The 25,010-nt window shown below is 35.4% G+C and overlaps 2 protein-coding genes and 1 long non-coding RNA gene across 4 annotated transcripts; 1 reads left to right on the forward strand and 2 right to left on the reverse strand.

The window, feature by feature from the left end:
- Positions 1 to 2,299: 2,299 nt before the first annotated feature.
- LOC104220627 (uncharacterized) lies at positions 2,300 to 7,352 on the reverse strand. Of its 2 annotated transcripts, XR_709549.2 has the most exons (4): positions 7,215 to 7,352; positions 5,081 to 5,214; positions 3,896 to 3,968; positions 2,300 to 2,633 (listed from the first exon to the last, which is right to left on the reverse strand). It is a non-coding gene; the product is annotated as an uncharacterized lncRNA (long non-coding RNA). The 2 variants fall into 2 exon arrangements; XR_011406909.1 differs by lacking the exon at positions 3,896 to 3,968 and having other exon boundaries at positions 7,215 to 7,229.
- An 11,031-nt stretch (positions 7,353 to 18,383) lies between these two features.
- LOC138890156 (uncharacterized) lies at positions 18,384 to 18,746 on the reverse strand. Its single transcript, XM_070173519.1, has one exon. The coding sequence runs from the start codon at positions 18,744 to 18,746 to the stop codon at positions 18,384 to 18,386; it is 363 nt and encodes a 120-aa protein (XP_070029620.1).
- A 142-nt stretch (positions 18,747 to 18,888) lies between these two features.
- Positions 18,889 to 23,023, forward strand: LOC138890157 (cell wall integrity and stress response component 1-like). Its single transcript, XM_070173520.1, has 3 exons — positions 18,889 to 19,011; positions 21,934 to 22,279; positions 22,632 to 23,023. Exons 1-3 carry the CDS (start codon positions 18,889 to 18,891, stop codon positions 23,021 to 23,023), a joined length of 861 nt encoding a protein of 286 aa, XP_070029621.1.
- Positions 23,024 to 25,010: the final 1,987 nt, after the last annotated feature.

The following is a 25,010-nucleotide window of genomic DNA, read 5'->3' on the forward strand; positions in this document are numbered from 1 at the left end:
CATTGGGCTGAAGTTTTAGCAAATGAATTCAACAAACTTGAGCATGTTTCAGCATTAATTGCATAGTATACAGGAGTAACCTACACAATTAAAGTAGTAATTATATTGCGTTGGGGCTATGTGTTAGTGTAATAATTACATTTCTATCACATTCATGCACGCTTTTCAGTAGACAGCGTTTAAAATTCCTCTTTGCCTTTTCATATACCATGGAGAAGTTTTTTCCCCCTATATAAGCACGCTATTCCTTGTGAGTTTATTCACTCAAACACATATTTTAGCAGACATAATAAAATACAAAAAGGAAAAAATGGATGTTGTCATCAGGCAAATAGTGGAAGAAATCAAACAAGACATTATAGAGGCTTTTGAGCTAAAACTGGATGAGCTCATACACAAGTACGACATGGAGCTGGAAGAAATTAACAACAAGCTTGATACGCTTGTGATGTATGCAAGATTTGATAATCTTGCTGATGAAGATGCTCGTCCATCTGGTAGTGACGATGATGATATGGACGATTAGTTTTTCTTTTTGTTATTTATATTTATTTTGTTATTTATGTAGTTCAATTTATCTTTTTGATGTTTAATGAAATATTCAGTTTTTGTTTTAAATTTTTTCTGCATTTTTTTAATATTAATTCTATTCAAAGTCGAAAAATAGCAGAGGAAATGAACTATATAAGTTCAGCAGGAATTAACAAAAACTAATCCGAATATTAAGCATTTTTTGGTATGAAGTTTTTTCAAAAAATCATAATAAAATACACAGTGCTTGATGAAAACTTCAAGCATGAACTAAAAATTCTTTTTAAACTTAGAAAATAACAGAACAATTAACAAAAACTTATCCGAAAATTACATATTGCACGACAAAATATTAAGCATTTTTAGCAAACGAACTAAATAAAATTTCAGCATACAAAAAATTATATGAAAAATGATTTACATATTCCTGAAAACATAAGCATTTTTTGGTATGAAGTTTTTCCAAAAAATGATAATAAAATACATAGTGCGGGAGGAAAACTTCAGCTCCATCAGCCGAAGTTTTTACAGATTAACTAAAGAACTTCAGCACCTGTGCTGAAGTTTTTTGTGCAATATGAAATTTTAATTTATGTTTTATTTTTTAATTTTTATTTTATTTTTTACCCAGTGTAGGAGGAAAACTTCAGCTCCTCCTGCTGAAGTTTGTAAATATTAACTAAAAAACTTCAACACCTATGCCGAAATCTTTTTTGCAATATGAAATTTTAATTGATGTTTTATTTTTTTACAGAGTGTAATAGGAAACATTCAGCTTCTCCTGCTGAAGTTTGTAAATATTAACTAAAAAAACTTCAACACCTATGCCAAAGTTTTTTGTGCAATATGAAATTTTAATTGATGTTTTATTTTTTTTACAGAGTGTAATAGGAAACATTCAGCTTCTTCTGTTGAAGTTTGTAAATATTAACTAAAAAACTTCAACACCTATGCCGAAGTTTTTTGTGCAATATGAAATTTTAATTGATATTTTTTTCTCCGGTTGAAGTTTTTAAATATTAACTAAAAAACTTCGACACCTAGGTCGAAGTTTTTTGCGTATAGGTGTTTTAAATATTCAAACACTCATATAATGTTTTAATATAATTTTTTCTTCGTTGTGTTATTTGCCTGCTCGTTTTGCTGAATTTTTTAGATATGAACTAAATAACTTCAGCTTGTTTCAGCATATTTGTCGGATTAGAATGTTCGAATTCACCGTCAAATAGATTTAGAATGCAAATTCAGCATATTAGTGAAGTTCGTCAAACAACTTCAACCAATCAATTAGAAAACATGTAATTCAAAAGCTATTTTGAATTTTGAAGATGAATTTGAATACTTACAATGTATTTTGTAATTTTGAATTTAGAATTTGAATCTGATTCAAATCTGGTTTGCGAGAAACGATCTCAGGAGAGACGGACTGCTGAAGGAGATACGAAGAAGATCTGGAATTTAATTCTGGTTATGCTTGATACATCTTTTATATGTTTTGGAAGGGGTATAATGATCATATTATTACGGATTTTTTGTTAGTTGGTTACAAAATCAATAGTTTTTAAAAATAGGGTATAGATTAAAAGGTAGCATAAAAGTAGGATACGACTGCAAATTGCCCTAGCCCTAGATAACTAGGTGGTGCTGGCCCATAGCATGGGCCCAATATGGTAAAAGCTGAAATTATTAAAAAAAAATTAACTCTATTTTGATATGAAATGGCAGAAGAGAGGATATGTAAAAATTTATCAAATATAGACAATATCGCTGGATATAAGTAGATATAATTTGAAACAAATATCCACTCACAAATATAGTATGATCCCCAAATGATACACTTTTTACATCTATGGGAGCGCAACGACAATACAAAAATGACAGTTTTCTTCCATCATAATCAGCCACAATAGTAAAAGAGATGGATTAGGTATGCCCTTGCTCAAAGTTTAGGCTTGATGATCTTGACATTTTTGCAGGTGAACTATATGTTACCTTCATTGTTCTTGGAAGCTCCCCCCTCCTTATCATTCTTTCTCTTTCATGCTTTCTCCATGATCATAAGATGTTCTTATCATCCTTATTTTATTCTTGACATCCTCCTCCTAGATAAATAGAGAGGAATCACTGGAGTAAGAACCATCATCAACAAAAATTTACATGGATAATGATATTGTACAAACGTCACCCAAATTCAAAAAAAAAAGATTATAAACTAATGCAATATTTGAAAGAACCAATATTTAAATGACAGTACACGATCCACACACATGGATCAGTGAATAAAAAATTCAAATGCTTTTGAGTTTCTGGCAAATTTTAAATGCAAGCTTATTATGGTATCATATCTATGGAATCTTGTATTTAGTGCGCGCCAGAAGTTCCTATTCCTCCCATATTATTATAATACTGAGCACTCCTTTTTTAAGAACAATATTTCTTTGACTATGAAAAATTTTCGCAATACAATTTATGGGGAAAAGGATTAATCCTTAATCCTTATATTGGCATAGTGCCACTAATACTTCCGTTACAATAACCAGCGATAGATATTACAACCTGATTTCAACTAATAAGATGGAGTAGTTGTTAAGACAGTCCTCCTAAATTTGATATAAAATTTCTTATTGGAGTATTCCTTGCTCAAGAACAACCTCATATTTCCAAGTTAAAAGGCCATCAAGTGCACTTGATACAAACTGGGATTCATGGTATAAACTTACGAGGAGCTACATAAACAGTAAGGTAAAATGGGAGTCTCACTTCTTATAACTTTCAAATTGTCATGTTTAACCATTGATATTTTATGTCTCCGTTCTTACAATACAGAGTACTCCATAATTATCAGGCATACAAATTGACTTCAAACCAGATTAACACAAGTACTTTCTTTCATTTCTAAGTGCCCTAACTTTTAGAGCTGATCAACATATATCAACACCTAATGGTAAACATAAAAATCAAAAACTTCCTCTCTGTCTGGTCACTAATCATATACTCTCTGTAAAAGAACAGACTTCCTAAATTCCATCACACAAAGTGCTTTGATTGAACTATAATTTTATAACGTAAATGAAATGATGTACAACCAGTAGAAATGAATGTCCTATATAGTGATTTTTTTAATGAAAAATATCCTATACGGAGATTTTAACATCTTGACCACCTTCCTACTATTATTTCATATTATTTGATTGAAATAAGATCAGTATTTTAAGAAAACATCCATTCATAAACTAAATTCTGATGACATAATGTAGTAAGAAGAAACAATGAGAAAATGAGGGCATGAAAGTGAATGTCACTGTATGGTGGAAAGAAAGAATATAGATTGTAGAAACAAAATTTAATTGTGGTAAATACTTACTTGTCACTGGCATATGAGAACTACATCAAACAATGTATCCTCAGTAGTTGTCCAATACATTTAATATAAATACCTTATTAAAAAAAATAAAAAAATAAATAAATACCAGAAGGAGGTTTCCATCAAAGGTTGAACTAAGATAATAATGAAAGATAACAAAAAAAATTCTTTGGTATGAACTGGTCTTAGCTACTTTCTTTTTAGTAACAAGGGGATATGTGAATGAGAGGCTCATCGTACAGACTGAAGTACGTGGCTCCACTCCCGAAACCAATAGTTCTATTTAGTTTTATCCCAAGAAAGTATTTTGGCTACAAAATATAAGTATGTAACTCCAAATAAGTAGCACTAAATAAAGAAGGCATATCATCAAACATCATAAGTGCATAATCCACTTCAGAATTTCAGTAATCAAGCAATGAAAATATTATACAGGTGAAAGAAAAAATATATCATATAACTTCATATATGTATACATGTATTATGAAGAAGAAGTGTGGCGCAAATCAAGAGACCTAACCTTCCAGCATCAATTTTCATATGTCAGATTTTTGGTAGAACAGTTTAATTCTGCACTAAATTAGTTGGTATCTGTCTGCTACTTTGCTTAATTACCATCTTACTCTAGACTAAAACATCAAACCAGAGTGGATTTTTTCATAAGTACACTCTTAGTCCCAACTCAACCAAAACCCTCTGGGGTTTCCTAGTTCTAGTGAAGTTCACATTTGTTCAAATGAAGCAGAGAAGACATCATGAATCAATTCAACCTAATTTGACAATATTATTAAGCAAAGACAAAGAAGGGGAACAATCATAATAGATGAGCAAAATCATCAATATTAAGCTAATATATTTCTCCTTGTTTAAATTTGAAAATTCCACCAAAAAGTGTTTGAGCATAGACAATTCATATATGTAAAGAACAAATTGGGAAATAAAGAAAAAATCAGAATAGAACTCAAACAAGCAGTGTAACAATAGATGAAGTCAATAGCTGGTGAAAAAATGATTCGCATCAGACAAAACGTAGTGGAAAAAAAAAAGAAGCGCAAAAACCAAATGCTCAATAAAGTGCAATAAAAATTGACAAAAGGCAAAGTAGTTTACAGTCCAACTGAGAACATAGAAAGTAAGATCGAAAGAAAGATATAAAAGAATTCAGAGCGAGTGGAAGAAACTAACCCAGGAGCAGAGGCTAGGACGGGGAACAGAGCGGGTTGATCTGGTGAGGTTGATGGAGCTCTGCTTTTTGCTGTAAGTTCGAAGATGTTGTGGCCTTTGTATTAAAACACACGCGGATTGTAGTGATGCTGTGGCTATAAAATTAAGAGACACGAGATCTGAATGCCTAAGAAGTCAAAAATACCCTTGATTTCTAATTTTTAGACAAAAAGCACACAGGTAGAAACCTGTTAATAAGTTTGGTCGCGCTTTGCGCGTTCAAAGAACTCTTTTTATAAGTTTGGTCGATATGAAAAAGATCAAGATATATATTACCAAAACTTTAAAAAATAATATAGAAGTAAAACATACATATGAAAAGATTACAAAAACAAATATATAAGAAGAAAATACATACAAAAGTATAACATCAGGATAAAATTAGCACATACTTCTTTTTTTTATTGATTTGTATATATGAAAAAATCATTTTTCTTTTTTCTTCCTATTAGTAGAGTTTCACGCCCAATAAACTCTATCTTTCCAATGTTGTATCTCTATTTCTATATAATCATCCTGTTTTAGGGAACATACATGAATTAATTACACGAACAAAAAAAGAAAAAAATTAAATCTGATATTGACATATTTTCTCATTGTGCCACTAATATGTTTCAAATTACACTACTCTTTAACAACAAATTTAAATAATGTCAAATTGTTGAGGTGTGCTCTCCTGCTTCTTCAGACTTTAGTACTCCAGTTTGACAGTTTTTATTAGATTCCACAAAATAAGTTGTTTGTGTTATTGCTCCAACAAAAAGCAAATTAAAGGAAGCTCAATATACACTTCAAGATCTATACTACATAAAAACACATGCAGTAAAGAATATTGAGAACCATAGACATTAGTAAACACTAATTATCTTGTTTAATTATGGAATAAAAATAAACTTCTAGGTATATGAACAGAACCAAGAGAATATTACAAATTACTAACACTTAATAAAATTCAACAAATCATAACTCCATTCCTACATCATATGGTCCAACCTACAAGTCATAGCAATAATTTTGTTTGCTGAAAGCACAAAACTAAATACACCATAAAATGTTTGCTTAATAATTTTGTATATAATCAAGCGACTATCCATAAAGTGTTTCCATCTTTATCTCAAATTTTGCATTCTTCAAAAGGAAAATATCCATATCCTTCAGTCAAGATTATTCCTTTTCAATGTTACACCAAACATACACTAAATTATCAAATGGACCAGAAATGTACAAAATCATTGGGTCATCAACAAATTGTGAAAACTGAATCAGACGATAGATATTAAGCTAACACTCGATTAAGGCTCCTTAACATTAAATTTTAATCAAAAATGACTTGCCAATTCGTCTTTAGGAGCGGATGGTCAAGCATATAATATTAACTCTATTTAAAGAGGTTTAAAATACAAGAAAGAAGAAATATATAAGAACAAAAGTTTGGACCAGCCGATACCAAGTTTATGTTAAACAACTTTGAAATAATAAAAACAATCTCACCGCTGCATTTAAACTTGCTACCAAAATTACATATCTTTATTAGTGGAAAAATTGCTTTGATCCCAATAAAGGAAAATTAAATACACTAAACAACAAATAATTAAAAGAGTTCTGAAACTTCAGCTTTAGAGACGGACCTCATAAATTTGCAACTTATCATCAAAAATGTGCAAAGAGCATCATGAGAATTCAACACATAACTTCTTCAAAATATAGGGACAATTACATTTGTATGCGAGATGTGAGAAAGCCTACGAAGGAAATCCTCAAAGAAGAGAATGTGCAAAGTGTCACCATTTTATCCCACAGGTTTGAAGACCCTAGTTCGACAAAATTTCAACACCAGAGAATGTAGCCAAAGGGCAAGCGCTACTTTCTATGTTTTTATTTTCTTTTTCTCTTTAATTGGTGGGAACATTTGATCCTCAATTATGGAACAACTAATTGTTGACATGAATCTTGAGATTTTAACATAAATAAATTGGATGAATAAAGTAACTTATTCATTCAAATGTTAACTGAAAGCGCTCAGTTTTCCAAATATAACACTGTTAAATAGTGGCAGAAAAAAAGAAAGTGTAGGAAAAAGTTACAATTGGAGTACCTGTGAAAAAATCGTGGATTACAAGAGAAAGAGCAGTATATGGATCTTCATCGTCCTTCACGTTTCAGTTTAACTACCAAATCAAATTTTAGAGCATATGCGCAAATATGAAGCAAATAATTTCCAATTATTAGGTAATGAAAAATATTTATATGTGGGCCTTTTGAAACACTCGAATAAGCGTTTGATAACCAAATCTTCCACATTTATATTATCCTGAAGATGATTCATCTTATCAGACTAAAATCATATCATTCAAGATGGGCAAACTGAAGTACTTTTGAGTTTTTATGTGGTAACACATAATTGAGATATTGCAGACCAAAAGAAGAATTTTAGGTCTGACGAGTTGGAGAAAGCAGAGGAGATGAGAAGAAGTTATAAACTACAAATATAAAGAATGAGGAGTTTTACGCAGGAAGGAAATAGAGGAGCGAAAGGACGTTTCGTAATTAATGGGATTTGTAAAGTGACTTTTCGGGAATTTTTTTTATGGCGGTTGATGCGGGAAATAAATGGAAAAATTGGGTAAAATGAAAAAAAAAATGACAAAAAAGATAAATAGCATTTCTTGTTAAAGAGATGTGCCACATCACTGGCTAAGGTCCCTGAATAGAAGCTTACATTTCTCATTTATTTATTTATTTGTCTCATTTTCTTTTCATCCACTCGTTACAAAGGTCATTATCTCTACAAATCTAAGTGCACGCATACTTAGTATATTCACTGTGTTGTTGCGACTTATTGTGTTACTAATCTCATAAGCCTAAACTAGTTGAGTATCATTGGTAATTAAATGCAGTTTCTGACAATTACTTTATCTACTTTATATTATTTACATACACGAATCCAACAATTTAAATATACAGTAGGTGAAGTACTTACTACTCATCCTAGCTACGTGATAGTATAGGTTCCCTCAGGCTGCAGAATCCATGTTGAAGACTTAGTTATTAGATAAATAAAAGTGTGATGTTAAAACATATGTACATCTTCATATTAAAAGCTTCTTATTAATCCTGACTGAATCCTTTTGTAACGACCCGGCGGGTCGTCTTAAGAATTAACGCCCCGATCCCCTATTAACTGCTTTCCCCAAGTTTATTTCTGCTATTTTGATTTGCCGGGATGTTCGGTTTTGAGTTTCGGAGAGTTTTGGGACACTTAGTCCCTAACTGAGAGCTAAAATGTTGGAAAGTTGACCGTAGTCAGAACAGTATGAAGACGGCCTCGGAATAGAAATTCGATGGTTCAGTTAGCTCCGTTGGGTGATTTTGGGGTCAGGAGCGTGTTCGGATTGTGTTTTGGAGGTCCGTAGCTAATTTAGGCTTGAAATGCCGAAAGTTGAATTTTGGAAGTTTCCGGTTCGATAGTGAGATTTTGATCCGAGGGCCGGAATGGAATTTCGAGAGTTGCAGTAGTTCCGTTATTTCATTTGGGATGTGTGTGCAAAATTTCTGGTCATTCGGACGTGTTTTGGTTGGGTTTTTGATCGAAAGCGGAATTCGAAAGATTTTACAAACTTAGGCTTGAATCCGATGTGTTTTGGTTGTTTTAATGTTGTTTGAAGTGTTTTGAAGATTTGTACAAGTTTGAATAAGGTTTTAGGATATGTTGATGCCTTTAGTTGAGGTCCCGGGGGCCTCGGGATGAATTCAGATGTGTAATGGAGGAAATTTTGGAGTTGAAGTTGCTGCAGCAGCTGATCTTCTGGTATTTTCGCATCTGCGGTTTGAAGTTGAACTTGCGCAGGATGCTGCTTCGCCCGGAAGTGGTGATGAACAAGCTTCTTTTCCACCACCACCAATGGAAATTCCTCTGGACCTTGAAGGATTTATGAGATTTGTTAGAGATAATACATAGACTAATATGTAACTTGTATTTTGGCACATCTTCCTTAGTTTTTTTTCCTTTTAATGGTGGTATTAGTACCTTGTTGTGCTCATTCCATTGGAGGGAGGAAGACTAAAAAAGATATTGCCATTTTTTGTTAATGTTGTAATAATAAAAATTATAAGACATTCCCTTGAATATTTCTTTACAATTTATTTTGTGTTTAAATTTGATATAGTATATATATTATATATCTAATACATATAAACTATATATATATATATATATATATATATATATATATATATATATATTAAATATATAAGCTATATATTATATAGGGCAATATATAATTATATATACATACTATATATACTATATATATAGCTATATATAAGCAATTTATATTAGTATATACATATATAGTTTACGAGAAATTGCCTTAGATAAAATAATTTTAAAAAAAATAGCCCGAAACGAAAAAGTCCGTTTAGGCCCGTGGGACCGGCCCATTTAGCCCGGGACCATGTGGGCTTAGGACCACAGTGGGTCGGTTCCGCCCATTGGGACCGTTTGGCCCAGAACCGCCAAAACTTGGCCCGCCAAAGCTCGGGACCGTTAGGCCCGGCCCGTTTGGCCCATTTAGGCCCGGGCCCGGACCACAATACAACCTTAGTAGCAAAGTCGACCCCATTGGTCTCCACTACCCCCATGTTCGTGAGAACCTCATGATAACTGTCCAAATAATCCTGGGGATCTTCAGAAGATGCACCGCTGAAAGTGGTAGTGAAGAGCTTGGTAAACCAGTCTAATCTACACAAGGCATCAGCAGGCATAGCTGCTCCATCTCCGGTCTGAGCTACCATTCCCGATTGAACTACTCCAACTGCCTGAGATGCTAGAGTCTGAGAAACCAAACTGCGAAAGAATAGAGTAGAAATTCGATTAGCATTGAGAAACCAAACCGCACGACAAGAAAGAATAGATGTGAAGTTTTTCCTAACTCTTTAGCCTCTGAGGGATAAGTACAAATGTGTTCATACCGATCCCTCAGACTCTACTAAGCTTGTCTGTGAATTGTGAAACCTAAGTAATCTAGAGCTCTGATACCAACTTGTCACGGCCTGGATTTCCCACCCTCGGGAGTCGTGATGGCGCCTACTAGTGAAAGATAGGCAAGCCAACCATTTGAATTATTTACCTTTTTCCATTTTAATCCTTTAATAATTAATAGTCAACATTAAATAAAACAACATAATTTAATAAGCGGAAGACTGAAATGTACTATTTTAATAAAGATGCCAATACCAATCCATACATAAACTACCCAGAACTGGTGTCACAATTCCATAGACTGTCTAGGAATACTAGAGATAAAGCTCTGAAAGATTTATTACAACACTGTCTTTGAAATACGTAAAAGAAACAGAATAAAAGGATAGAAGGAGACGCCAAGGCCTGCGACCCTGTAGGACTACCTCGGATCTCCGAATGGACTGAAGGCAGCAACCCAAAGCTACGGTCCGTATGCTCCAGTACCAGGATCTGCACACAGTGCAGAGTGTAGTATCAGCACAACCGACCCCATGTGCTGGTAAGTGCCTAGCCTAACCTCGACGATGTAGTGACGAGGCTAGGACCAGACTACCAAATAAACTTGTGCAGTTAAATCATATACAGCGGAAAATAAAGGCAAAACTGTACAATTAAAGATAGGAATGGGAAATCATGCTGCGGGGAAATAACCGGGAACAACTGAAAACAATAGTTAAATGTAAAGAACACCATAACTCAACTATCGGCGAAAGTCAGGAAATCAAAGACAAGTGCACGGCATCACCCTTCGTGCTTTTCCTCTCGTCCTCACCATAAAATCAATATAAATTCCACGGCATCACCCTTCGTGCTTTTACCTCACATAACTATGACACGGAATGATCCTTTGTGCATTATCACTCATATAAAGGCACAGAATGGTACATCATGTGGCATGGCATCACCCTTCGTGCATTAAAACTCTCTCACAAATATCATACACGACATCACCCTTCGTGCTTTAACACTATCTCACCAAAACAATACATAGCATCACCCTTCGTGCTTTAACACTCTTCCTCACCCAAACAACAATCACAAAGCAATAAGGGCAAGGGAATCAACAAATTCACAATTAAATCCCGGCAAGGAAACAATGGTACAACAATCAAATCCCGGCAAGGGAGACAATATCATAATCCTCTTTTCTTTTTCACATTTACTTTCCAACTCAATTCACAATTTGAGTCAATGCTCTATAAGGTTCAATTGACAATTATACTTCCACAAATCATTTTACAACTTGAGCCAACGCTCCTCAATGTTCAAATACCATTATTACTTCACAAGCCTTGCTCAACAATAGAAATCATCACATAAGGCATGAACAATACAAACGGAATCACATTAATCATAGTATAAGACTCCGGGCATGCTTGAAACCAACGTATAGAAACTCATCACCATGCATATACGTCGTACTCCACAATTAACACATAGTAAATAGGACACGACTCCTAATCCCTCAAGCTAAGGTTAGACCAAACACTTACCTCATGCCACAAACACAATTCAAGACTCAACTACAGGTTTACCTCTTGATTCCACCACCAATTCGCTCGTATCTAGCCACAAGTTACTTAATTATATCAATAAATGTTAAATGAATCAATTCTAATGCATGAAAATAAGTTTTCTAAAGTTTTTCTCAAAAAGTCAAAAATCGACCCCAGGCCCACATGGTCAAAACTCGAAGTTCGAACCAAAACCCGATTACCCATTCCTTCACGAACCCAAATATATAATTTGTTTTGAAATCGGACCCCAAATTGAGGTCCAAATCCCCCAAAATTTGAAAAACCTAAGTTCTACCCAAAACACCCAATTTCCTCCATGAAAACCCTTGATTTTGAGTTGAAATCATGTGAAAAGATGTTAAAGATTAATGAAAACGAGTTAGAAATGATTTACAATCGATTTGGAAGAGTGCTTGTCTTTGAAATATCGCCCAAAGGTGTTTTGGTTTGAAAGGGTTTAAAAATGAAAGATTTTCGGTTAAGTTATGAATTTGCAGGTCGCAGATGTCGCAATTGCGACCAGGGTTCGCAATTGCGAACCCCTTTAAAACCTGCTAACTTCGCAAATGCGAAGATTTTGTCGCATTTGCGACTCAATGCAATTCTGGTCAACTTCGTATTTGCGAGGGTCCCTTCGCAAATGCAATACAAAGGTTGCATTTGCGACCAAGGCAGCCCAGGTCGATTTTTCGCATTTGCTATGCGAAGCCTGCAGATCTGCAACATACCAGCAATTCCTAAGTCCAAATTTCACTCTGTGGCGTATCCAAAACTCACCCGGGTCCTCGGGGCTCCAAATCAAACATGAACACTAACCCAAAAACATCATACGGACTTGCTCGTGCAATCAAATCACCAAAATAACATCAACAACTATGAATTTAGCATCAAAATCGGAGAAAATCTCAAGAACTTTCGAAGTTACAAATTTTACAACTAAGGTTCCGAATCACGTCATATGACCTCCGTTTCTTACCAAATTCTACGGGCTCAACTTAAATCACATATAAGACCTGTATCGGTCTCCGAAATCAAAATACGGGCTTGATACCATCAAATTCAGACATATTTCATTTCCAAAAACTCACATATATTCCAGAAAATAATTTTTCTTTAAAAATTTATTTCTCGGGCTTGGGACCTCGGAATTCGATTCCGGGCATATGCCCAAGTCCCATATTTTTCTACGGACCCTCGGGACCGTCAAATCACGGGTCCGAGTCCGTTTACCAAAATATTGACTGAAGTCAACTTAAATTCACTTTAAAAGCAAAATTTATCATTTTTCACAGAGTTTCACATAATGGCTTTCCGGATACGCGCCCGGACTGCGCACGCAAATCGAGATGAGACAGAAAGAGGTTTTTAAGGCCTCAGAACTCAGAATTTATTTCTAAAACAAGTAAGTGATGACCCAAACATTTTCCTACTGTATTCATGAATATAATAGCTTAAATACATCTAATACATCTTATAACAACAGAAAATGTATCTGCAATTCGTAATATAGCAAATGGTATCTATAGATACCTAATTACCACTAAGAGATAGTGCGTTATGAAAATTTCTCATCAATAAATGGGTCATTGCCTTTGAGACACTTTTATAACTGGACAAGATTTAAAAATTATCTACAGAATCTTAGCATCACTTATTGAATAACAAATGAGGCAGCAAAAACATTATATTAGTAGCAGTTTTTATCTTGTAATCAATCAAATCCCAATAAATCTCCTAATTTCTCTCCTAATTAAACTTTCCTGTGATAACCTTCTTTATCTTTTTCAAACAAAAATCGAAAGAAAAAGAAACTCCAGTCTTAGAAAAACTAGACCTACGATCAAAGGAAGACAAAAAATAATCTGCACCATTAAAAGCATTTCCTTAACTTCCAATTAAATGAATTAGTATATTATGGGTATATTGTAGGTTTGTGTTTGTTAATTTAGTATGCGGAAAAAATTATATACATGACATAATAATGGTATATCATAAATTGATATTTTTTTTGTTATGTATGAATATATATTTATATTATATCATGTATCAAGGGTATATTGTATATTTTTAATTTTTAGTAAGTGTGTAATAATTATATACACATTATAATAATGGTATAACGTACATCTGTATTTGTTTATTTATGTGCACATACATAATTATATACATGGTATAATAAAGATATTCATGGTATAATAAAAATATACATGATATAATAAAGATTAAGAAATTAGGTTAAAAATTTCAAAAAAAAATTGAGAATGGCAGTCGCAAGAGATTTAGGGGTGAATTCGAAGGGAATATCAGATATATTTATTAACTCAATTGTATACTCAAAGTCGGTACTTTGATCGAGTAACTATTATTTTGGTTAAAATTATCTAATAATCAATTATAAATAGTAAGAAAAAATTAAAATACAAACCAAACCTGCATTGTGGTCATCTAGCCGTCCCTATTGTCAAGCACTTTTCTATATTTATTACTTAGAGAAACGGAAATGTATTAATGAGGATGAAAGAGAAATGGATATGTATTTATAAGTATATAAACTAATTCATTAATTAGTGGTCTTTCATTAACCGTATGTACTGTTAGAATATGCCATAAGAGCAATTTAATCTGCCAATTTTTAAAAAAATAAAGGTTATGCTATTTATTTAAATAGTTTTATATATTTGCCCTACAGTTTTAAAATCTCAACTTTGTTATTTAGGCTGTGATGGATTGAATTAAGATGTGCTAAATAATGGACTATAGCCCAACCCGCTCAGCTTGATCCATTAATGGAATTATTAATAGGGGATTTGCATCTATACCCGCTTTTTGGATCACATTTTAACTTGTGCCCGCTTTGCAAAAATTTTTTGTAAGTGTACCCACTTTTTCGCGTAACTTCAGCATGCGGGGCTGAAGTAGCAAAGACAATCACGCAAAACTTCAGCATTCTAGTAGACGGGCTTGAAGTAGCAAAGGTAATACGCTGAAGTTTTTTTGTCCTGGATAAAATGCTGAAGTTATTTAGTTCATTTGTAAAAACTTCAGCACTAAAATAGCTGAAGTTTTTTTTTTGTTCTGGATTCATTAGTTTTGTCATAAAGCTTTTTCAAAAACTTCAGCAGAAGTTGCTGAAGTTATTTAGTTCATTTGTAAAAACTTCAGCACTAGATAAGCTAAAGTTTTTTTGTCCTGGATAAGCTTTTTAAAAAACTTCAGCAGAAGATGCTGAAGTTATTTAGTTCATTTGTAAAAACTTCAGCACTATATAAGCTGAAGTTTTTTGGTCCTGAATTCATTAGTTTTGTCATAAAGCATTTTCAAAAACTTCAGCAGAAGATGCTGAAGTTATTTTGTTCATTTGTAAAAACTTCAACACTATATAAGCTGAAACTTTTAAAAAAGCTTTCTAACATACTAGATAAATAATCACCTTATTCTTTCATAGTGTATTACTACTATAAAATAATCAGATTGTCAATAGTATCTAAATCATAAATTTTAGAAACAATAAACGTGAAAAGAACAGAATTATGTGGAAATATTCACAAATTATTGTCTACTAACTTACATAATTATTTATAATTTATTTTTAAATAATCTGATAAACATACTTATGGCAATCATCCCATGAACTGAAGTTTCATAGCAACACCAACAACAACAGAAAGAAGAAGAAGAAGAAGAAGAAGAAGAAGAAGAAGAAGAAGAAGAAGAAGAAGAAGAAGAAGAAGAAGAAGAAGAAGAAGAAGAAAACGAAGGAGGAGAAGGAGGAGGAGAAAGGGGGCTGAAATTGTTTAAAAAATGGGTACAAGTTAATAAAATTTAAAAAAATGGGTATAGATTAAATGGGAGCGACCAAATAGGGCGCCCCGTGCAATTTTAACATTATTAATTATGTTTGGTGTCAGGTAATCACGTTTCACAATAATGTGCTCAGCTATTGAAGATCAAATTTGATATTATATATCTCTTTTTTAGATCAATTTTATAACTATTGTACACGTTTTGTATAAAATTTTGTATGTTATACTATTAGTCCCAGTAATTATTTTTATAGTTATATAAATTCATTTTGCTATGGATATAGTAATTCAAATTAATTACACCTTAGTATTGGGACGTTCAAATTTGATACTGATTTGTAATTATGTTCATTATACTAGTTTTGCAGATTCAAGAATTCGACAATAACAACGCGAACTCAGTGTAATCTTATAAATGAGATATGGGAAGGATAGTTGTCACGTCCCAAACTCGAGTAGCGCGACCGACGCTCAATCGAGTGAACTCGGTCAAGCAAGCCTGTTGAATACCTTCTACCCAACTCACCCATGATTTAAGGAGAATGCATAACTTGTAAATTGACAACAGGGAGATCGTGTAGACAATACGAAATACATAACCATTAGTTACTTCGTTTAATAAGTCTCCAAAATAGTATGTTTTACAACCATAATTTAACAATGGGAGCATGTGATACAATTATGACATTTATAGTTCAACTTTTCCCACACCAATATACAACCCACACTATGTCTACAGAGTCTCTAAAGATACCAAGGAGTACAATGATAGTGCTGGCAACACGACTCCGGCTATACCTCAAAACATAATAATACATATGAAACAAAAAATGCACAACCCCGTCATGAGATGGGGCTCACCAAGTCAGCTGGGAAGAATGATCACCGTTGTCACTGGTCAATATTCTCCACTATGGAACCACCTATATCCATTAAAGATGTAGCGCCCCCGACAAAAGAGACGTTAGTACATGTCGAATAGTACTAGTATGAAAACTAAACACATTCAAAAACATGGAAATATAACATGAATATGATGAATCAGGGTGACAATAGAATAACATAGATAGCCAATGAAGCCAAAGCAAATTTATCAAGAGCTGCTAATAACATTTATAAATTTTAAGAGGAGATCCTTTGTAACCATCTTTACACAAAACGGCCCCGCCGCATCACCCCAATGTATGCGAGTGGAGGTGCAAGCATAATACCACAACTCTACTCAAGCGGCCCTGCCGCCTTACCCCAATGTATGCGGGTGGAGGTGTAACCACAGTACCAAAATCTACACAAAACTCACCCCAATATGTGCAGGTGGAGGAGTAACAACGATACCAATATGACACAAAGCGGCCACGCCGCCTCACCTTAATATATATGCGGGTGGTGGTGTAACAACAATACCCAAAATTTCCACACAAAGAGGCTATGATGCCTCACCCCAATGTATATGCGGGTGGAGGTGTAATCCCAATTCCCAATCACAATCTTTACACAATTTGACACATTAACTTTCATATGAAACACAACTTGGAGTTATAATATGTAGATACACAATTCATAATTTGGAACACATCCTCAACTAATAGGACATGATAATGAGAGCATTTGAAATACGAATTGAACATATATCTTTATCACAAGCTTATTCGGAATAATCGGTTCATAGTGAACATCTTGGAACTTACAAGAGTATTGTGGGGTTACATTCCTAAAGAAGAGTTTAGCCAACATACCTCAATTGAGCTTCCTTACACTCTAAAATATTCTGGAATTTTTAGCAACCTCTATCTGTTGTAGAAATATAATAAATTGAACTAAAATTAGGAAGATGATCATGGTTTTAGCTCATTTGAGCATTTTATCAAATGCTAGGTGTGCATTAAGGTTTCAAGGTCCTTTTATGAAGGATTCTATCAACCCACGACCCATTCTTTACCATTTTTAGCTCAACAATCTTCCTACACCCTTTGATTAGACATGCATGCAAAATAAACAACTCCTACACCCAAGAATTGTCTTGCTAACTACTCATCCTTAGTTAAAATTCGAAATTAAGGGTTAGGGTGTAGAGTCTTACCTCAAGGATGAAGACCTAGTGAGTTTTCCTTATTAATCTTCAAAGATTTGAGCAAGAATTGAGGGATGGTTTGTTGAAGATTACTCTCTCACTCTAAGGCACTCTCTCTCTCTCTAAAAGTATTAGATTTTTGCTCAAAATGGCTCATTGCGTCTATTTAACGAAGTAGGGTCAGGTTATAAAAACCCAAAAATGAAGCTCCAGAACAAGTTATGCGGTCGCATATAATGATTTTGTGGACCGCAAAATGGGTCGTAAAACAGCCCTCAAAAATTAGGCAAAACTGGCCAGGTATGCGCTCATTATACGGCCCGCATACCTGTTCTATGGTCGCACAATGCACCGCAGACTTGTTTTATGGTCGCATAATTGACCCAAAAAGGGCATCCAAACTTGCCCGTTTCTGCTTCACTCTGCGGCACTCTACGGCCCGCAAAGTGGTTCTGCGCTCTCATAGTGGACAACAGAAACGCCTGACTCTACCAAAAATTTTCCTTTACTCCCCAGTGCACTGTTCAACCCAAAAAGTTCGTACCGCAACGAGCAATCTCTACGAGCCTTAACACATAAGTCTACCTCGGCACCACGAAATCCTGGGTTTTTAGGTTAAATTTTACGGGCCCTTATAATAGTGTTTACACAGACCTTACCCCTACTTTATAAAGATAGGGAGGTTATTTCCGATAGACCCTCGACTCAAGGCACAGTGGAAATAAGGCAACAAGTAGCAAATAATAATAACAACAATACATTAAGGTAATGTGCACGAATGACAGAACATGTAATGATAAAGAATCATGAATAAGATAACACAAAAATAGTCCTAGTACTGCCGGTAAGCCTAGGAGTAACACACTACTAATTTACAACCTTCAACCCTAATCCTCGACCTCCATGTATTTCTATCGTGGGTCATATCCTCAGTAAGCTTGAGCAATGACATGTCCTTCCTAACTACCTCTCCCCAATACTTATTAGGCATGCCCCTACCCTTCCTAAGACCCACAATGGACAATATCTCACACCTCCTAACCGGAGCATCTATGTCTTTCCTCATCACGTTCCTGAACCATCGCAGCCTAGACTTCCGCAACTTGTCCTCCACAGATGCCACTCCTATCTTGTCCCTAATAACTTCATTCCTGATCATGTCCTTCCTGATATTACACATCCATCTCAGCATCCTCATCTCAACTACTTTCATCTTCTGGACATGGGATTTATTGACGGGCCAACACTCAGCCCCATCTATGATCTTTAAAGATTTGGCCAAAACTTTTGGGATTCCTTATCAATTTGATTCAGAGTTCAGCTCGAAATGTCCATGCACCTTTTAATTGTGAAGGATGAAGTTTAAAGACCTGTCTAATTATGGAGATGCAGCCAAAAATGGCTTTGGCATCGAAGAGAGAGGCAAAGGGGTGAAGAGCAACATTATTGGGGAAAGAAGACAAGAATACCTAGCTGATGTAATAGTCTTGGGCTAAAAGTAATTGGGTTGTATCTGATGGGATGATTTGATGTGTGGCTGAAATGCAAGACTTTTGGGCCGTTGAAATTCATTAAGGGATTTTTACATATCTATACACTATTGAAAACTTTATTATAAAAAATGTTCATGTTTAATTAATTACCCGACCTAAACTAGTTTTGTCTATAAAATATATACAATCTACCTTAAAAGACTCTCAATCCATTATTTGTGCCTTTAATCAAGGAATTTAGTTACACCATTTTTCTTTTTTCTCTCTCACCCCTCTTCTCTCCGGATTGAACTTATATTTAGGGATTTAGAGTATTGTCACCCTCTCTATCTCCCCATATGATGATCAAAGCTTCCTCCCATATATTCTGGGTTAAAAATATTTGTCTTCTGGAAAATATGCTTGTCCTTCTCCTTATTTTCAATCTCCATCGTGTTATTTTATTCTTAAAAAGCATAGTCATGTTTGAATGAATACGTTGACTAATTAGTTCATATATGAAATATAGAAGCGACTTTCAGTTCATTAAAAGGACTTCCAATGGGTAAGTGTAACTATAGTCAAATTGCTTCTTCTATTAGAGGTGAAGTTTGCTGGCCAATAATTTCAAATGTTAATTTTTTTTCCCCAGAAAAAGTGTATGTAATACAATAGAATTTGTGACGGATTTTAACAAGATTTAAAAGAGAACTTCTACTGAATCTAAACTTCATTGCATATTTATATTCAAATTAAACACATAAAATCTCTATCTCTAAGAATAATATATGGTACATCAACATACAAATTAAAAACTTATCTACAACTTTCACACATTATTTTTACTCAGTTATATACAACAACAATATCATACAACTTAAATATAATTTTTATACAAATTTTAAACAATATGTCTTTTGTATATTTTGTATCTGATTTATACATAGTAAAAATAAATTTCATATAACTTATTATATATTATATAACTTATCTACAACTTATCTACAATTTTATTTCTACCCAGTTATATACAACTACAATATCATACAACTTAAATACAATTTATATACAATATTGTTTAACTTTCATATAATATTTGAATAAAAAAAAAATATAAATAACAGAATATAATTTTTCTACAATTTTACTACAACTTTATTATAATTTTGTAAGTATAATATATGTCATATCTTCTTCTTCTTCTTCTTCGACGAGTTTCACTCTGAATTTCAACCAAAATCAAGTCTAATCTTTACCAAAACGCCCTCAAAATTAAGATATAAACTCCAAGCAATATTTCTAATTGTTTGCAACAACACCCAATCAAAACGAATAATAGATTTTAAAAACCCAAATTCGAATTCAAAGCTTCTAAGCTTTTTAATGGGTGTCAATGGTGGAATTGTTGCTATCTTTTCCTTTGCTTTACATTACTGAAATTAGGATTTGAGAGATTGAGAGAGACGTAGAGAGAATTCTAAATTGTTTGTAACAACACCCAATTCAAACAAATAATATTTTTTGAAAACCCAAATTCAAATTCAAAGCTTCAAAGCTTTTTAATGGCTGTCAATGGTAGACTTGCTGCTTTCTTTTCCTTTGCTCTACATTACTGGAATTAGGCATTGAGAGATAGAGAGAGGCGTAGAGAGAGAGAGAGAGAGGGAGGGAGAGAGAGAGAGAGAGCAGGGAAGAGAGAGAGAGAGAGAGAGCAAGAGGGAGTGAAAATAAGGATGGAAAATAATTGATTTCTAATATAAATGGATACTCATTTAATTCCTAAAGTGTATATAATTGGTAAATTGGTATATAGGATGTAATTAAATTGAAACTTTAGTAGGGAGGGTAATCAAGTTTGAAATAGTGTATAGGAATGTAAAAATCTCATTCAAAAGGGCTACTCCAAAGGGGCCGAAATTGTTGGGCTATTTGGACTTTGACTTGGATTACCTTTCTTCTCGTACTTCTTCTAAGCTTCTAAGTTGGTTCTAATACTTAATCTTTAAAACAATAATGATAATACTAATAATATTACTATTTAGTTATCACGACCAGGCATTTCTACTATCGGGAGTCGTGATGGCACCTACTCGTAGAAGTTAGGCAAGCCATGAACTTAGAAACCACTAACTCATTCGTTTTTATACATGTTTTGCCAGTTAAATTATCAATGATTAAGCATTAAAATGACAACGAAAAATAAAATTTAGCGGAAGTCTTAAATAAATATGAAACCCAAATATCTAGAAACCAATACATGTCTCTACCCAGAACCTGGTGTCACATCATCCACGGACTACTAAGAATACTACATACATCAGTTTGAAAGAAAGATAACACTGTCTGTCTCGAATACATGAGATAACAGAATATAAAATAGGATAGAGTAGACGCCAGGCCTGCGGATGCCTGCAAGGCTACCTCGGTGTCTAGGTGGGCTGAAGGCTGGCTCTCGAGCTAATGTTGCTGCTCAAACGTTGCTCTGGTATCTGCACATAAGTGCAGAGTGTAGCATCAGCACAACCGACCCCATGTGTGATAAGTGTCTGGCCTAACCCCGACGAGGTAGTGACGAGGCTAGGACCAGACTCCAGATAAACCTGTGCAGTTATATAATATATGGCAGAAAAAAATAAACAGGTAATAAACAATCAAAGCTGGGAAATTTATTTTCCTACGTACCCTTTGGGACGATCAAATCACGGGTCCGGGTCCGGGTCCGTTTACCCAAAATATTGACCGAAGTCAAATTTATTCATTTTAAACTGAAATTTCATCATTTTTCACAGAATTTCATATTTAAGTTTTCTGGCTACGCACCCGGACTACGTACGCAAATCGAGGTGACTCTAAATGAGGTTTTAAAGGTCTCGGAAGCACAGAATGCAATTAAAAAATAGGTGATGACCCTTTGGGTCGTCACATTAGTGCAATAGTAGTGGTGGTGATAGTGGTAGTAGTAGTAGTGGTGGTAGTGGTAGTAGTAGTAGTAGTGGTAGTAGTAGTAGTGGTGGTAGTAGCAGTAGCAGTAGCAGCAGCAGCAGCAGCAGCAGCAGCAGTGGTGGTAGTGGCAGTAGCAGCAGCAGCAGCAGCAGCAGCAGCAGCAGCAGTGGTGGTAGTGGCAGTAGTAGTGGTAGTAGTGGTAGTAGTGGTAGTAGTGGTAGTAGTAGTAGTAGTGGTAGTAGTGGTAGTAGGAGTAGTAGGAGTAGTAGTAGTAGTAGTAGTAGTAGTAGTAGTAGTAGTAGTGGTAGTAGTAGTAGTAGTAGTAGTAGTGGTAGTAGTGGTAGTAGTGGTAGTAGTGGTAGTAGTGGTAGTAGTGGTAGTAGTGGTAGTAGTGGTAGTAGTGGTAGTAGTGGTAGTAGTGGTAGTAGTGGTAGTAGTGGTAGTAGTGGTAGTAGTGGTAGTAGTGGTAGTAGTCGTAGTAGTGGTAGTAGTGGTAGTAGTAGTAGTAGTCGTAGTAGTAGTAGTAGTAGTAGTAGTCGTAGTAGTAGTAGTAGTAGTAGTAGTAGTAGTAGTAGTAGTAGTAGTAGTAGTAGTAGGAGTAGTAGTAGTAGTAGTAGTAGTAGTAGTAGTAGTAGTAGTAGTAGTAGCAGGAGTAGTAGCAGCAGTAGCAGCAGCAGCAGCAGCAGTAGCAGTAGCAGCAGCAGCAGTAGCAGCAGCAGTAGCAGTAGCAGTAGCAGGAGCAGTAGCAGTAGCAGGAGCAGCAGCAGGAGCAGTAGCAGCAGCAGCAGCAGCAGCAGCAGCAGCAGCAGCAGTAGCAGCAGCAGTAGCAGCAGCAGTAGCAGTAGCAGTAGCAGTAGCAGTAGCAGTAGCAGCAGCAGTAGCAGGAGCAGTAGCAGCAGCAGGAGCAGCAGGAGTAGCAGAAGACAGACGACGAAGAAGAAGACAGACAGAAGACAGCAGTAGCAGTAACAGCAGTAGCAGGAGCAGTAGCAGCAGCAGGAGCAGCAGGAGTAGCAGCAGCAGCAGCAGACAGACAGAAGACAGCAGCAGACAGAAGACAGAAGACAGACAGTAGCGAGTAGCAGCAGTAGCAGTAGCAGTAGCAGTAGCAGTAGCGCAGTAGCAGTAGCAGTAGCAGCAGCAGCAGTAGCAGTAGCAGTAGCAGTAGCAGTAGCAGTAGCAGCAGCAGTCAGCAGCAGCAGCAGTAGCAGTAGCAGTAGCAGTAGCAGTAGCAGTAGCAGTAGCAGTAGCAGTAGCAGTAGCAGTAGCAGTAGCAGTAGCAGTAGCAGTAGCAGTAGCAGGAGCAGCAGTAGCAGTAGCAGTAGCAGTAGCAGGAGTAGCAGTAGCAGTAGCAGCAGTAGCAGTAGCAGTAGTAGTAGCAGTAGCAGTAGCAGGAGTAGCAGTAGCAGTAGTAGTAGTAGCAGTAGCAGTAGTAGGAGTAGCAGTAGCAGTAGTAGCAGTAGCAGTAGTAGCAGTAGCAGTAGTAGCAGTAGCAGTAGCAGTAGTAGCAGTAGCAGTAGCAGCAGTAGTAGCAGTAGTAGGAGTAGCAATAGTACACTTAGTTTGGAGTTCCGAGGGCTCGGGTGAGTTTCGAGTAGGTTCCGGAGTATCTTAGGCCTAAAAAATAGAGTTGTTGCAAGCCCAGAGGGTGGAGGACCTCTGAACAGGCCAGTGCGGTCCGCACGATATGGACCGCGGCCGCGAAGGGGCATGTGCGGCCGCACTAGATTCTGTGCGGTCCACGGTGAAGAACGTATTCACTGGTCCGACTTCGGAAGCTTATATATTTTTCTATACAAAGACTTTTGAGATGCTTCAAAAACGAAAGTTGTAGCCTTTCGTGTCTAGTTTCCAAAACGGTAAACAAATCACAATTTGGACATCTGTAGAGAAAGTTATGGCCAAAATACTAAGACCTATCACTGCACAACACAGGAAGCCTGTGCGACCGCGTTTGATTTTGTGCGGTCCGCACAGGGCATCTGAGGGCAGTATATTTAGACGGGATTCTCTGTTATTTTTTCAATTTTAAGACCCCAAAAACATAAGAGGCGATTTTTCAGACAACCTTTCTTCTCCAAATCAATTGTAAGTCATTTTTAACTAGTTTTCTTCAATCATTAACATCTTTTAACATGATTTCAACTACAAATCAATGATTTTTATGGGGGAAATTGGGTATTTTGGGTAGAACCTAGGTTTTTCAAATTGGGGATTTGGACCTCAATTTGAGGTCCAATTTCAAAACAAATTATATATTTGAGTTCGCGGGGGAATGAGAGATCGGGTTTTGGTTCGAACTTCGGGCTTTGACCATGTGGCCCCGGGGGCGATTTTGACTTTTGGGTAAAACTTTGGAAAATCCATTTTCATACATTCAAATTGATTCATTTAGCATTTATTAATATAATTAAGTAACTTGTGGCTAGATACGAACGAGTTGGTGGTAGAATCAAGAGGTAAATCGATAGTTGAGGGTTGAATTGCGTTCGTGACATCGAGGTAAGTGTCCGGTCTAACTTTAGCTTGAGGGATTAGGAGTTGAGTCCTATTTGCTATTTGCTTTTTGTTGAGTACGACGTATAGACATGGTGACGAGTATCTATACGTTGGTGTCAAGCATGACCATGAGTCTTAAATTGATACTTGTTGTATTCTTGAATGTTACTATGGTTGAAATAGTGAGTAAATCCTTGATATTGAGCAAAGACTTAGTTTGTTTATCGTGGAATCTACTTATGATTGAGAAATTGTAGTATTTGAGACGAGTAGGAGTTGAGTTAAGATTGGTTATAGCTGATTCTCCCTTTCCAGGACGTATATACTTGTACTGCTGAGTTCCCTTACCGGGATAGTGTAGTCTATTGTTGATCCCTTACCGGGACGGTTAATTATGATTATTGGTGACTGTATAGTTGGAACGGGTTACATGGCGCAACAGATATTATATCAGATCGGGTTGCACGCTGCAACACAATCCATATTGGATCGGGTTGCACGCCACAACAGATATTATATTGGATCAGTTGCACGCCGCAACCGATATTATATTGGATCGGGTT

This window comes from Nicotiana sylvestris, chromosome 4 (assembly GCF_000393655.2).
Source record: "Nicotiana sylvestris chromosome 4, ASM39365v2, whole genome shotgun sequence".
Taxonomy (NCBI): Eukaryota; Viridiplantae; Streptophyta; class Magnoliopsida; order Solanales; family Solanaceae; genus Nicotiana; species Nicotiana sylvestris.

What these genes read in the sequence shown, in the direction of transcription:
- LOC138890156 (XM_070173519.1), bottom strand. Translation starts at nt 18,746, where the DNA reads ATGAAAGTAGTTGAGATGAGGATGCTGAGATGGATGTGTAATATCAGG.
- LOC138890157 (XM_070173520.1), top strand. Translation starts at nt 18,889, where the DNA reads ATGAAGTTTAAAGACCTGTCTAATTATGGAGATGCAGCCAAAAATGGC. An exon ending in GACAAGAATACCTAGCTGAT is followed by an intron (nt 19,012 to 21,933) that starts GTAATAGTCTTG and finishes TCGTCACATTAG; the next exon opens with TGCAATAGTAGTGGTGGTGA. An exon ending in TAGTAGTAGTAGTAGTAGTG is followed by an intron (nt 22,280 to 22,631) that starts GTAGTAGTGGTA and finishes CAGCAGCAGCAG; the next exon opens with CAGTAGCAGTAGCAGCAGCA.